The sequence below is a fragment of the Brachionichthys hirsutus genome, unplaced genomic scaffold, assembly GCF_040956055.1.
Source record: "Brachionichthys hirsutus isolate HB-005 unplaced genomic scaffold, CSIRO-AGI_Bhir_v1 contig_694, whole genome shotgun sequence".
Classification (NCBI taxonomy): Eukaryota; Metazoa; Chordata; class Actinopteri; order Lophiiformes; family Brachionichthyidae; genus Brachionichthys; species Brachionichthys hirsutus.
Genome location: NW_027180389.1, coordinates 196,097 through 211,520, shown reverse-complemented (window position 1 = coordinate 211,520; position 15,424 = coordinate 196,097). Strand labels below are relative to the sequence as shown.

At 40.7% G+C, this 15,424-nt stretch overlaps 2 protein-coding genes across 2 annotated transcripts in view; one reads left to right on the top strand and one right to left on the bottom strand.

Annotated features, from left to right (window-relative positions):
- Nucleotides 1-736: 736 nt before the first annotated feature.
- On the bottom strand, nt 737-5,406 carry LOC137914476 (17-beta-hydroxysteroid dehydrogenase type 3-like). The gene is made up of 12 exons (XM_068758013.1): nt 5,256-5,406; nt 3,222-3,268; nt 2,906-2,981; nt 2,674-2,781; nt 2,505-2,572; nt 2,158-2,202; nt 2,009-2,043; nt 1,799-1,880; nt 1,661-1,726; nt 1,414-1,563; nt 1,181-1,308; nt 737-819 (listed from the first exon to the last, which is right to left on the bottom strand). Exons 1-11 carry the CDS (start codon nt 5,404-5,406, stop codon nt 1,198-1,200), a joined length of 939 nt encoding a protein of 312 aa, XP_068614114.1. The 3' UTR covers nt 737-819; nt 1,181-1,197.
- Nucleotides 5,407-8,880: 3,474 nt separating this feature from the next.
- LOC137914467 (importin-11-like) overlaps nt 8,881-15,424 on the top strand; it is a 59,546-nt gene continuing 53,002 nt past the window's right edge. Inside the window, exons 1-4 of the mRNA XM_068758004.1 lie at nt 8,881-9,012; nt 10,600-10,700; nt 12,858-12,930; nt 14,556-14,759. Coding sequence (XP_068614105.1) covers nt 8,881-9,012; nt 10,600-10,700; nt 12,858-12,930; nt 14,556-14,759 — 510 coding nt within the window. The remainder of the gene's footprint in view (nt 9,013-10,599; nt 10,701-12,857; nt 12,931-14,555; nt 14,760-15,424) is intronic.

The following is a 15,424-nucleotide window of genomic DNA, read 5'->3' as shown; positions in this document are numbered from 1 at the left end:
GAAAAAGAAATCAAGCTAAGCATTAAAAAATATAAAAACAGTGTAAATCATGTTAACGTCTGCCCCTGTCCAGTCAAACACTTATTAAAACAAACTGAGTCATAAATGTTCCCATCCATTATAACCCTGCCAAAATACTGGGTCAACCTGACCCAGTAAAAATACAAAATTAATCCAGAATTGCACTGGAGTTTTACTGACCCCACATTAGTTTAAACCCAACGCTGTCTTGTGTGAAGAAAGTTATTTTCAAATCAAACGTTGCTGTGTGAATCTGCTCTTTGCTGTTTGCGAGCCTATCCAGAAGAAATCAATTGAAATTTTGGCTTTAGTGATTAAACAGGATACACAGGAATTAATTTTATTCAAATTTACCGGGAAATGAAAAATTTCATAAATGATAGATTTACAAAATTATCCTCAACCCTTGAAGCTGTTGATTCATCTGATCTAACACACATTTAAAATAACTAGGCCTTCAATAGCCTACAATATTAATAAAAACTTGTATTTATTATTTTAAATAACTGCCCTGATCAATTTTCTGACAGTTTGATACAGATATAGTTTGTCTATAATTCTTTTGCACAGGTAAGGATCAACTTTAGCCTTTTCAGCCAGGCCACACACAAATCCTTCAGGTCGCTCTGACCTATCTTTTGTCTCAACCCTCATTAAGGCAGAGCGGACATTGTGCTGAGTCGGCTGTAGATTTACCTGTGTACTCAGTATGACTCGTGGTTTGTCTGTGAAAAGAAGCTTTCTTCATCGGCTCCTCTTCTTCCTCCTCAGTTGGCCTTTCTCCTTTGCAAAGAAGCTCTAAAAGACATTTGGTTTTTGTTTCAGGAGGTGATTACAGACCTACGCAAACTACAAAGGATTGCCTGGATGGTTTATTTAGCAGTTTTGGGGTTGATAAGGACCCAAAAACACCATAATAGTGTAGAAACATGGGAAAAGTGAGTTTTTCATAATATGGGACCTTTAAATTCTGTATGTGAAAAAAAGAAAAGCATACCGACATCCAGAGTTGAGCAAAATAAAGCTTTCCCGTAATGCAGTACAAAATAGAAAAGAAACATACAACTGTACAAAAAGTAATAATAGCTTGGTTTGGAATCAGCATTTCCGCAATTATAATTTATTTACAGTATTAAATATTCAAGCCAAACAGTTTTACATTGCTGTTCACTGTTTTCAAAAGCTGCACTTCTTCTGTGCGACTTTCTTCTTGACATAGTCTTGTATGCTGCACAGCATGGGCTCCGCATAGAGAAGCTTCAGGGGGATGGTCTGCAGCAACCAACCCTGAACGGAAACACACACACACACACACACACAGGGAAAATTTGTCTCGTCCATGTAACCGCTCATTATTCTTTCCCTTCAGACGGTTGTGCCGCTGACTCTTACCAAAACTATATAACAGATGCTGCCGTACGTCTTATCTCCAGCTCTGATGAACTGCAGGGAGCTTTTCACAAAGTCTTCTGGGGTCAGAGTCACCATGTTGGTTTCCTGATAAGCTGTCATTCGAGTGGAGACTCCAAATGGAGCCACAACCTAAGAAAACAAGATGAGTTCAGACAATCACTGCAAAGTCCTTCGCTCCTCTTCGTCTCACAGATCTTGAGATGGAGACTTAGGAATATTAGAGTACCTGTATAATAATCCCTTTACTTTTGTACTCAGCCTGAAGACTTTGAGAAAATCTTTCTACAAACACCTGCATGGAGACAAATTAGAACCTGAATGACTACGTGCTGCGACTTGGAGGTGTGCACGGTGCTGTATTTACCTTACTGGCAGCATACAGGGTGTACATGGGGAATGGAATGGAGGCGATCCCAGATGAGATGTTCACAATTGCCCCTTTCCCCCTGCAACAGCACAAGGAAGACATTTGTGGTTTTACACCTTTGGCTAGAATCTAAATAGGAATCGCCATGTTGTGATTTTAAAAAACAAAACAAAATCCTATTACAGTAGGACAATAAGGGTAGCAAACCTATTCTTCATTCCTGGAAGGATTATTTTGCACATCTGGAAGATGATAAAGTCAATCAATGAATTCCGAATGAATGGTATAATTTATCTGACCATTGTCCGATAAACATTAATTACAAACCAGAGTTCATTATACAAACACTCTCTTACCTTTGCCATAGTTTTGATATTGCAGTTTATCACCTTTATAATTGTCTGAAAGAAACAACAACATGAAAACACTTTAGATCTTTTGTGCTATTTAAGAGAATGGACAAGGTGGGTGCAATTTAGTTTTTAAAACAGGGATAGCTTCCTTCCTCTTTTCTCTACCTCTCTCTTCCGTGTGTGTGTATGTATGTGTGTGTGTGTGTGTTCTATTGCATGCACATGCTTGAGTTTGCACATGTACATTCATGTAGATGATGCATCAACAATGCTTGCCAGTGGTTTCACGCTCTTCCACTGACTTTCGGGTGGCAGGGAATAACTCTCAGTGTAAACACAGGGGAACTGACCTGATCCAGATCTGCAGACTCAAGGAATTTACAGGGGATCATGTTGGGCAACATGCCAACATTATTGACTGGGGTAGAAGAGAAAAAGATTCATTTTCAAAGGAGAAAGGTATTGTATATCCTATAAACATGTTCACTTGTGTTCATATGTTCTGTAAAAAAATCCAACCTAAAACCCCAATGTTGAGTTCTTTAAGCTGATTCTCAATATCGCTGAAGACATTTTCCTTTATGAAATCTGTTACTATGACCTTCACCTTCTTCCCTGTAGCAATGCCTAAGAGAAATGGAAAAATGGGGTGAGTAGTTTATTGAATATTGAGGAATCTGACAATGATAAAACAAATATTTGTGTTAAATCAATTTTGCAATAGGTAAAAAAATAAAAACATTTGTTTTACTTATTTCTTTGGCCACCTGTTCCATTTTCACTTTGGTTCTACTCATGAGTACGATGTTCATTCCTTGCTCAGCCAGCTGAGCCGAGAGCAGCAGTGGTTGTTGGGAAAATCGCCACAGACAGGGATTAGCAGATGTGCATCAAGTCAAAAATATATATATATAACCTGCAGAGAGAGAGAGCTGGACAGGACTTCACATACAGTCTTGATGTAGCTAGTGATTTACCGTTGACTATGATCTCACTTTGGTTTTACTACATGCCAAGTGTAAAGTTCAAACAGACACGAAATGAGCGATTTAAACAGTCACACTTACCGCAAATGCATATGCTCTCCCTATTCCTTCTGACGCACCCGTCACCACTAAAAGATGGATGCAGAGGTTTGTGTTACACTTTCCTTCATCACCTTCTCTTTCAAACACAAAGGGCAGGATGAATCAATCACACCATTCCCTCTGCTCTGCTGTCGGACAAATCCCTGCATTGTGTTTGTGTTTGTGTTTGTTTACACCGTGCCCAACCCATCCTGTCCTTACAAGCCTGTACGGCGTGTTCCACAGTTCCGATAAAGAATTTGTTGGGACAAACGGGAACTGCTTGTTTGTAAGTAATCTTCACAATTATAAATATGATGGGCAACGATATTAGGCCCTGCCTGGTTTGACATTTAAGGCTAAGTGAAGCTCAAACGCAAGCAGCAATTTAATATTTCGGTGTGTGCTCATGCCTTTATTTTTGCCTGGTGACAGAATGAACAGGATGTCTGCTTTTCATTCATTTCTCTGAAAAGCTGTAACATGATTTGTGTCTCTGGAAGATGATTATTAGTGCTGGGCGTTCAGCAACACAAAGTTTGTGAGATCAGAAAGCACAAATCAATAGTCCTACAACAACCCTCGTTTGTGTTGAGGTGGTAGGTTGTGGATGGAAGTTACAATAACCAACAAGCAACCTCCTGCATGCTCTGAAGCAGTTTGGAGCTGATCATGAAGCAGTTGCAGTGATGCTGAACATGCAGTAAAAATATCAATTCAATTTGCACCATCAATATTATTAATTTCACAGAATTTAATATAAAATTTAACATAAAAGAAATGACATGTAACAAAATAAATCCTGACAGGTATTTCTACAAATTAAATGTAATTCAGACATGCACTCATAGAAATTACAAAATCGAATTCTTTTATTATTGTTTTTACCTCAGTTGACCCACAAACCAGTTTCTTTCCTCAGGAAAATGGAAAAGACAGAATTGTGGGCGACTCCGTCTGTGCAGATGTAGTTTCAAAGTGTCAGGGTGCAGAAATGAACATTGAGGGACAGGGTTTATACAAGCGAGAACACACTGTTCTCTAATGGCTGTTTTGCTCCACTGTGCTGGAATGGAATGAGAGTGGACTTTGGAAAGAAAGGACAAATCAGCCCAGTATATTCTGCTTTTTTATAAGGCCCCTTTTATGTCTGTGGGAACCTGAATAACCTCTTCAGAAGATGCCAAATGATGATTTTTTTTGTAGGTTGATGAAACTTTTCTGGGACCTGCGGAAGAATGTGTGTGTGTGTGTGTGTGTGTGTGTGTGTGTGTGTGTGTGTGTGTGTCTAATTACTGAGCCACCATCTTTTTAGCGCCAGCATGCGCCCCCAATTATATTAACATTGAAAGACAGTTCTCAAGTTCACATGGCTGCACGGTTTTGTCGGCAGCAGCTGAAGCGTTAGTACAACCGGCCATCATTAATTCATCATGTCAACCTGAAAACAACACGAGAGCATCATTTTCTAAAGGCGAGCAGAAAAGGTTCGAAAGTCAACAGCTTGATGTAGCTCTGACACCAGTGACACTAATTTGCCTCCCTTTGCTATACAATAATTTTTATTGCATCATAACTTCACTGGCTGGCAGAGAACCTTCTGTAGATTAACACGGACTCAATGTTCTGTTCATTTAAATGGCAAAATATTTAAAGCGCTAAATCGATAGGTATGAATAAGTGACTCTAAGATCAAAGAGATCAAGTCCATTCTTGTCAGCAGTTAAAAGTATGAAGTAACAGGAAGTTTGGAACGCCGTGCTTGCAGTTACTAAATGGTCGTCATGCATTTATGGAGATCCAAGCTTATTAGTTATACTTACTTATACATCAATAATAATTATATTAGCACACACATTTGTGTTGTGCTATATAAAAACACATAATTTATTCTCAGCGTGGCTAATGCTATTTGTGACATCATTCAAAGTCATAGGGTTATTCATTGTTTCATTAGCCACTTATGGCCTAATGTAGCACACATTACAGTCCACACACACACATGGACAAACAGTACATGGACACAAATCTCACCTGCCCACTCTCCCATAGAGGTAAAAAAGGACTTTGACACTGGAAAGCATATTTTTGGAAACAACATCCTACTGAAAAGCAGCAGTTTCCCTGCAAAGTAAACAACAACCGCAGTACCAAGAGAAATGAAGAACAATTCCATTGAATCCATGCCTGTCTGGCACAAAACAAATTTCTGTCTCTCGGCGTCTCCTCAACAGTTTTTCACTAGAAATAAAGAATGACAGAAAGAGGGATTAGCTGTACCAGAGGACACTCCCATTTCAACACAGACTCACACACACATGCAGGCTCTTACTCTACCTCCAACTAGCATGCAGAAACATGCGGTGCATGTTGTATCGAAGAATAACGCCGTTCAGCTACTGAGGTTCCGAGTAAGACATGTTTGCAGCTGTTTGACAATATCTAACAAGTTGGAACTCGGGACTCTTTTAAGAACTGAAACTTTCATTATAATTTTTCATATTTTAAAATGTGCGACCACGTTCACAAGCATCATCTAAAATCCTGTATCTTAACAGGTGCAGTTGTACAAAGAAGTTAGGTCAAATACTTTGTTCATTCTTCAGATACCTCTTGAACCAAAGAATGCGCGAATTACACTGGAATATCAATAACTTCTCATATTCTTCTATTCATTTAATCTAAATCAACAATTTGTCTCCTGGACCTCATGCCAAAACATTTGCACTTCCCTGTTAGCTCTGCACCTAAACTTATTTGAATAAAGATGACCTATAGGGACATAAACCTCTGACTAAAATTTTATTTTAAGATGATCTTTTATTGTCATTGAAATGATAAAAATAAAAAAATGTTACACTGCAAGCACAGAACGAAACTCCGTTTACACGATGACTAGTGGCTTGAACGCAGAATTTATGGTGGACTAGAGATTTCACGCTGTCAGAGTCATTTAACTTTGGCTGCTTGACCGACTGACAGCAGCGTTGTCGAGGGCGACGGGCGGGGGCGCACGCCTGCAAAGTCTCACACGTCATCACGGCGCGCCAGCCGTGTTGCTCGCGCCATTCTCGGGAGCGTGTTTCCCAGAGGCTTGGTGGCCGCTGATACAGGGAGGTGTTGTTTTCTTTTTGCTACCCTCTGTCTTTCACGTGAGTCTGATTTAATTTATTGTTGAGACTATTATTATTACTCTTGTTACTGCGCTCCCAGGATAGTGTCGGCCAATGGCTTCCCGTTGAATAAGTTTAGCTTGTTGGCTAGCCCAAATGTAGCTTGAGTGTTCTGGATATCGACGGTTTTGGTTTTTCCGCACGTTTCTTTCAGCCCGTTTTTGAGTGAACGTGTTGCAGAGATGCTCACTGAAGCAGCGTGTTTTGTGGGAGTTAATTTATGTTCTTGAATGCAGCCTTGACGGTGCATTTGCTGCTCCCTTCGATCCCTGAATGTTGAGCTTGTTTTGGTTCTCTACTCTTAAGAACAATCTAATTTCATGAGCTTGTTTATTATCGCACGTCAGCATTTCATGGTTTTAAAATAAATCACCGCAACAAGGTGTCTGTGCAGTGAAAAGGCCCGTCGCCGCACGGAGTGCGTTCGTTTACTGCGTTCAGGCCACGCAGAGGATGCCTTGATTTTGGTCTGATAATCATAAGTATTGGTTTCGGGACTATAGTTAACGCCTCTAGTCTTAGCATTAAGGGAAGTAGGCTAAGAATTACATAACGTTAGCTACAGTTGGAAGCAAAAAAATGCTCATACCCTATTTTATGGCAGATTTGGTGACAAAATAAAATAGGTATTTGTTGTTAACAGTATCCACATCTAAATACTATCAGTTTAGATGAGAGATACTGCCAGTATTTTCCTCAAATATAACATAGACTGCTACTGTCACTGACTATTACAGTTGTACAATTATTTGACTCCTTATGACAAGCATCACCAGAAGCTGATGCTAATCCAAGCCCATTCCAGAGGCAAAGCTCTCTCTCTCTCTCTCGTTCTAATTTTTTTAAAGACAATTGTTTTTGATTATTGTCACAATGCTTCTTGGCAATACATCTTATAAGTTTGGAAAGCCTGTATATTTCCCTTTTTTAAAATCGTACTACATTTGTGAGAAACATGCACTATAGTGATGAGCAGCAGGGCTGAGTATGTGGCTCGCACCCATGAAAAATGTGCCAAACCCTCTCTGCCAATGGCGAAACAGCTTTCCTTTGCCGTCGCTATTGTCATTTGTTTTGCGCTGCTGGTACCCCCCGGGTGCTGACAATCAGCTGCCTGAGTGGAACATTATGTTCAGCGATCAGTCCAGATTCTGCCTGTGACACGAGGACTGTAAGGTCAAAGTGTGGCGAGGACTAAGGAGGCATGCCTGTTATCTCTTGCTCTAATTTAGCTTGCTTAAAGGTACATACCCTTGAGCTTTGGTTTCATGAAATACCCAGTTGCTATTTCGAATTAAGTTTAAGCAGTTTTTGTGTCTTGCACAAAAACGTGTGGTTTTTGTAGTGAAGGTTGGTGGATTGAAGCGTAAGAAAAGGCTGATAAATGTTTTAAAAGTAGGGGTGATCCGATCACGTGATCGGAAAGCGGGCCCGATCAGGTGCTTGCAGACTCGATCGGAATCGGATTTTGCCTCCCGATCGTGACATCAATTACTGTGACACTACTGGTTTGAAGTCGATGACAAAAACCTTGCGATTGAGGTGCTGTTCATTTTATTTAAAATGTAAATAAATAAAAGGAGCACAAGATTACTGCTTGTAAACCTGAACGCGTCACATGAATTGACAACCAACAGTTGTTGGTTCTATTAAGCCTGATAACAGACTTAAGTGACTTAATAGTTTTCGTATCGATTATGTTCTGAATTAATAATTAAAAGACTGTCTATGAGCAGAATCTATCCTTGTCAATGATGCAGCAGCAGTCATGGCCAAAGTGCGGCTGCGTTCTATTTTTGTGAGGGCCAGAAAGCACATTGTAAAACAGAAACACGCACTGGGCCATTCTGCTGAAGAGTTCTGTGTGGGCTGTAGATGGCAGCCTTGCTTAGTGGCTTCCTCACTAACATATCCTCCGCTGGCCTCGCAGGTGACACTTTCTCCAAATAGCCGGTTGCTGGGCTGAAGACATTCTCTATTAAGATCAGCTCACTGATTCGTGAAAGGAGATCTGTCTTATGTCGGTGGTGTTATTGACTAGACGCATGATGAATTTGTTTTGTAGTTCTTGTGTTTCACACTTGTGAGATGTTGGCTCACATGAGAGACGTTATCCTGGTATTCACCAAACCTCTCTGGGCGAAGCTCCTCCATAAGGAAGGATTTAATTTCACTTGTTTAGCAATTGGGAGAACACGTCTGGACCTGTGAAGCTAACGCTACATGTAGCTACACGCTTGTTGCTTTTCTGTAGTTGGAAGGACATTTCTTTGTTGTTATGTTTGGCAATGATTTTACTGCTGCTTCATTGGTCATAGAAATCCAGGGCAAAAGTTAATTCTAAACAATGTTCTTCTTTTCTTATTTCTTTGCCGATAAACTTAAATGTTTTTTTTTTTTATCTGCAGCTCATTCTTTGTCAATGACCCTTGTCCGTTTCTTCCTGCCCATATCATATCTTCCTGTAGTCATATCCAGGCGCGGATATGGAGGGTGCCAGTTCCGTGGTGCTGCAGACCTTAACCCAGGCTGCTAGCCAGGACACGGCTGTCCTGAAGCCTGCAGAGGAGCAGCTCCGACAGTGGGAGACCCAACCGGGATTCTACTCTGTCCTTTTGGTGAGGGGATGACATGAAATATTTCTGATAAATATGTTGGAGCGAAACCTGCTAAAACCTCAATGACTATGAATATTAATGATGTTCTGTGTTTTGAATAAAGTCAGGGCAAGCAGTGCATTAGTAGGTAAGTAACTCAATTCAAACAAATACAGGAGGCATTGCTTTATAATTTCTAGTAGGAGTTAATATATTTCATTCTGACTAACAATAATAGATTAAGAAACAGCAAATCGTAAGATTGTGTAGTATAGACAGAGGTCTTGGTCTTAAAGAAATACCGGTACATAAAATACCTCCATTTTTCAAGTCTCAGATCAGTTGTGCCCCACGAGTTAGTGGAAGAATTCTACAAATATTTATGTGCAGTCATTCCTCTCTGACCAGCTCTTAGCGTTTGATGTATATTCATCACTAAGCCTGTTTGGATTTACTGGCTGGGTATGGCTTTCGCAAGAAGATAGATTTCACGTTCATGTCTGTGTGAGAAATTGGCTAAGGATGTGTTCTGCCTGGCCAAGTACAAGCACCTATTCCATTCAATGGGAAGTGTACTATTTTGTGTATTTTCATCATGAATACACGGCGATGAAGGGCGATACCAAACCATAACATTTCCTGTTTTTGTCCAGGTATATCTTTGTAGATATATTTTGGGTTACTTAGAAATGTGGTGGTGCAAAACGTTGGCAGGATTCCCTTTTTTAGTTTTACCCAGGGGTCAAATCAGCACTATAAAAAGTACACCGCGGGAATGGAGTCTCCTCAGGCCTCACATGATATCTCTGTCTATCATCAGTCACATTAATGCTGATTGGCCACTAGTGTATCCATCTGCAAAATGTCCAATCGGCTCTCCACAGTGACCGCTATCAGCAGCATTCAACATTCCAGCTAGTGTGGACTGTGGAAGACGTTTATCCAGAGAGAGGGAGAAAGAATTCCTCTGTCTCCTTTTTAAATGTCACACTACCTTATCTTACCCCCCCCCCCCCCCCCTCCCCAATGCATTCTGTTATTGCAGTCTGAGGCTTTGGAAAGGATGCATCAGAGTGCTTGTCTGTCTTCCCGGTTCTTGATGGTTCATTTTAGAAACGATGACTCATGTTGTGGAGGGGATTGTTGTAAGTAGCACTGCAATAGCTGTTGGTTTTAAATCGAGCCTGGGGAACAGCACCGATCGAGAAGTCACTCACTCCAATATCCTTGGGTTGTGCTTCGAGCAAATCAGATGTTCCCATCTCCAAGACCTTCTGATGAATTGCTTCATCTATACCCCCCCCCCCCCCCCCCCCCCCAACCGCTGCAGTCCACTGGCAATCACCTGAAAGAGGAGGATGTCACCCGAGGGATTAGGGGAGCTATGCCTTGATGTTTTCTGCCCACCCATCATGAGATCCGTCATCACTGCACTCCTTCCAGCATTAGAAAGAACCGTTTCTTCATGAAATTCTCTCCAAATGTCTTTGCTTTGACCCAGAAGTGCATGATTTCACATAAGTGTGGATGCAAAGAGTCGGTGGTGACTTGTTTTCCTATCATGGCAAATTAAGGATGCACCTTGTTTTTGTTTTTTTTGTATTGTAGAATATCTTCAATAATCACACGCTAGATGTGAACGTCCGGTGGCTGGCGGTGCTCTACTTCAAGAATGGCATTGACCGGTACTGGAGGAGAGCAGCACCCCAGTAAGTATCTGCTCTACATTGCTAGCACTGTCATTGTTTTCTTATCCTCCTGTTCATTTTTGACCTTTTCCAGTTTCGTAGGAATTTTTCTATTCGCTTCATTTTCACAGGTGCCTTTTTTTAAACCAGTTCTGGCGATAATCTTCCACAGCTTTCCACTTCTTTTTTAACTTTCATCCTGATTATTAATATCATTATGCTCTGGTTTTGTGCTCAATTCCTTCTTTTGTGACTCCTTTTGACTGGCTGGTACGTCGGCTTTGAGTATTCATATCCCCACAGCCTGTCCTTGGCCGCCTGTCGAGATGGTTTTTGAATTGAACTTTTGCTCTGAAATCTTTGGGACAGTAGTCGTCTGGATGTAATTAGTTCTGCCTCAGCACTCCGTGGCCATTCTTTTTGCCCACCTCAAATCATTGCTATTCTCTTCTTTCTAAATTTCGTGCTTTTTACTGAAGTTTTTATTCATTTCAGCAGTAAACTGAATTTCATTTGCCACAGTGCTGTGTAAGGGGTTTGGTCTTTGGGTTGTTTATCTGATTTACCTTGGCCCAATGTCATTAATCTAGGAGGTAGATACGGCGTGGGACAGCACAATGCATGTGGTGTCACTGTACCCCACATACACAGAGCAGAGCAGTTGGCATGACATCACATTTTAATGCAGTTTCTTATCATTCCTGTGATTTACGGTATTGTCACACAGCTGATTTCTAGATTTTGTATTCCACCACGAGAATCCAGTAATGTAAAATGCTGAACATTTTAAAAACTCCGCCGACAAGTAGCTTGAATGTGGAAACCATTTACGTTTTTTTTCCTCTTTAAATTCTCCACTGAAAGGATAATGGAGTTTTACCCTCGTGCGTTTGTTTTTGATATGTCAAATAAAAATAAATATCAATATATTGTGGATGATAAATACTGTTTACTGATTTGTCCCTCGGAGGGCAATTTGGTTTACAGCAGTTACAGTCTGACTGTAGTCTGCTGCCGGTCGCCGCGTGCGCAGGCGCCCAGGCGACGTGGGTGAAGTGTCTTGACAGTGCACACATGTGCCTGAGCCGGGAATCGAACCACCAACCTCTCGATCATAGGACGACCCTCTCGACCACTGCGCCACCGTCGTCTGGTCGCACAAAGTAGCACGGTCTTCATAGTTTTTAATGGTGGGCAGTAGTTTTTTTTTAACGCGTGTATATATAATGCCATTCTTTTATGTTGTGAATTCTGCCTCCCAAAGACCAAAGTGAATAAATACTATAACCCAGGCTCTACCTGTTGTCTGAATATATGTTCTTAATTACATTGTTGTATACTTGTGTGTGTTTTTGTACTTAAAATAGGACCTGTAGCATAATAAATCATCACTCGCTGCATCTTAACCTTCCTTACTATCCATCAGTCATACATAAACTGCAGTTCATCTTCTTTTTAATATATAAACAATTCAGTTACTTGTATCAGACAGATCTAGTTTTGGTCCCCAACCACTGCTTTGATTTCCTTGTTTGTTCAGTCATCAGATTCTGCGGCTACTTTTGCTTACTAACCCAAAATGTGGTTTAAGTATACACTTATACATTATGTTAATGCAACGTTTGATATCCAAATCATGCTTCTATAAAGCTTAGTTTCATCCCAGAATCCCAAAAGGTTTGTGTGTGTGTGTGTGTGTGGTAAATCTTCTTTCAATAATTCACACCCCCACCCAGTGATTTGCCTTGCACCCATATCTCGTATTTCTGCTCAAGGTTACAGCAGGATTCATTCCTCACATCAAACACTCCGCCACTCCATCTAACACACACACACACTGGCAATGCTTAAAAAGGGTGATTCACTGATATGTCTTTCTAATATTCTGAACAAGTCTAGTATGCATAATTATTGGGAAATGTCCTTTGTTAGTTGCACACAGTGTTTTGTGTATCATGAGTAAGTAAACATTTTGTGTTGCTCTTCACTCTTTCTCGGCCCCTTGGCTCAATTTTGAATGTTGAATGAATGAGTGTTTGCGTTGAATGAATGTGTCTCTGTTTTGGTGACTGTTTGTTGTGCGCCTCGAGCTGGGACCTGAGTCGTTCTTTCATGAGCGTGTTTGAATGACAATAAACATTTCTTGATTCTTGATCTTTCTGGTCGGTTTGTTTGCAGTGCTTTATCAGAAGAGGAGAAGACATCATTGCGTGCTGGTCTCATTACAAACTTCAATGAGCCTGTAAATCAGGTCAGTGGGAAGAAGTCGGATGCACTATTTCCTGATATTGATTAATTAGTCCATTTCATGTAAAATGAACATTCTCTTTGCTTTTTTTTAGACTGATGACTTTAAAGTATGAAAATATCGCAAAAGCTTTAAATATGCTTGAAATCGGGTCACCCATCATATTGAGCACTATTTCTGCATTTGCTGACATCAAGATTAAATTGTATTTATAATCAAAATAGCCCAAAATTGCAAGTTAATGAATCCGTTTCTTGGGGAATTACAATTTTAATTGTAAAACACTCTCTATACTTGGTTATAGAGCAAGTTATAATGAAAATACTACATTGCATTGCATAGTAGTCGGGATGTGCTTTTGGAAAGTTTCATGAATGAAATTATTGATGTGCCGTTAGAGATAACGATTCCTCTCCACTGTAGTTGTGCCTGCATCAATGTCAAACTGTATTTGTGTAATTTGCACATGGATTCTTAAAGAGGTTGTGTTTGCTAGATTTTGTGCATTCAAGTGTAAAGGAGAAAAAATAAAACAGGTGCATAGTGTTTCTAATTAGAGATGGGTGGTAAGACAGCTGATGTGAAGTAAATGGGTAGGGTTAGGGTTTTCAAAATCAGACCAGCTGTTCCAAACAAAGTCATCTCATCCCAGAGGAAGAGGGAAATAAAGTTGGCAGAATTTATTCTAGTCTCTAGCAAATAAAATGCAGCTGGCTTGACCCTCTCTGATTGTCAATGCATCTCTTAATTTAAGTTGGCAAGATTTTAAAATGAGTGAGCAAGTTGCATCATGGAACAAAAGAAAACGCCACCAGCTCCAGCTGATCATCGGTGCTTGCGTGGTTTGTAAAAGCAGATTCTGCTCAAAGGTTAGACTGCTCCATGGCCCGACTTGTTTCACCATCGCCAAACAAACGACTGCTCTGAGTGTGATTAATACGAACTGTTCACGACGGGCCGGAAGCAGCCACGGTGCCAGCGTAAAACCAGGGTCACCATGCTTCAGCAAGATTGTAGCTGTAATGAGAGCTAGCGAGAGATGGCACATGTGGTGTAACGGACACACAGGAAAGAAAGGATTTAGCATGAGAAAAGAAATTACCGCTTGTTACACCACACTGACTTTGTGTTTTTCTGAGATTATGAAAATGTTTTCACCCCCCCCCGCCAAGATATTTAGAATCCAAAACTGCTTTTCATCATTGGTGTGCTTTTGTTTGATATATGAGCAGGTTCCTTCCCCTTTAAATTAATCAGCAGATGCACGCTTTAAATGTTCGGGCAATGGAGATTTTGATGGCTGAATTAAGTCTTAATTAACTTGGTTCTGTAAGTTCAGAGTGAATGTACCGCTGGTTATCCGCTAACGATGTTAAGGAAACGAGGTCACACATTATACACATAGAGCCGTGCATCGGTTGCAGGCTTTGTAATTTAGATGTTTAACAAGAGATGGAAATACAATATTTTATACACAATGATCTGTGCGATATGTCATCCAAATACTTATTTAAAGTCATTTGTTAAGTTCTAGATGCTGTAAAATCCCCTTCCTCCAAACCACCTTCTGCTGGGTTAATGCTTTTGCCCGTGGCCCTTTTTATTTTCTCTCTCTGTTTTTCCAACAGATAGCAACCCAGATTGCAGTACTGATAGCCAAGGTGGCCCGTCTGGATTGCCCCAGACAATGGCCAGAGCTCATTCCCATTCTGCTTGAGTCCGTGAAGGGTCAGGATGGGCTCCAGCAGCACAGAGTACTGCTCACCTTCCACCATGTCACGAAAACCCTAGCGTCCAAACGTCTGGCACAGGACCGCCGGCTTTTCCAAGATGTAAGTCCATTGTTTCACCGTGTTGAACTTTGCTGCCACCTACCTTTCTCTTTTCTGCCCCCCCCCCCCCCGACTTTGTCATCTTACCTTTTTACTCAGTCCTTTTTGAATATCACAAAGCAGAAATATTGTTTTTTGAGATTAAGGTTGTTCAGTTTTAGCCTGAAGGAGATGCTGTTTAGCTGCCATATGAGGCATGTGAAAGATGAAGTTTATGAACATTCCCTGTGATTTGTGTCCATCAGTAGTCGTAGTAGTAGTAGTAGTAGTAGTAGTAGCATCCTTTATCCATGACTTGACTTGAAGCATGATCAACTTGTTTGCATTCGGGCATAGAGAGGACACACTTGGATATTGTGCGGCATGGACCTTCAGGCAATCATATTACAATCTGCATTGTCAGCAACTTTCACACCACCAACTGTGGCAGAAACGGACAATGGACAAGGCAGACAAAGAAGTGGAAATGGTCATTTTAAAGTGGTCCATTTAATTGGACAGGATTGCTGGGCCTTTACAGCTGCTTGCTCCAACTGCTTCAAAGAGTTATACAACCTGAGATGGAAGTAATTTACAAACACGAGGGTTAGATCTGAAGGAAATAAGATGATCAAACAGATCATCATGTTAGAGAGCGTGACAGAACCATACCCGTGGTGACTGAG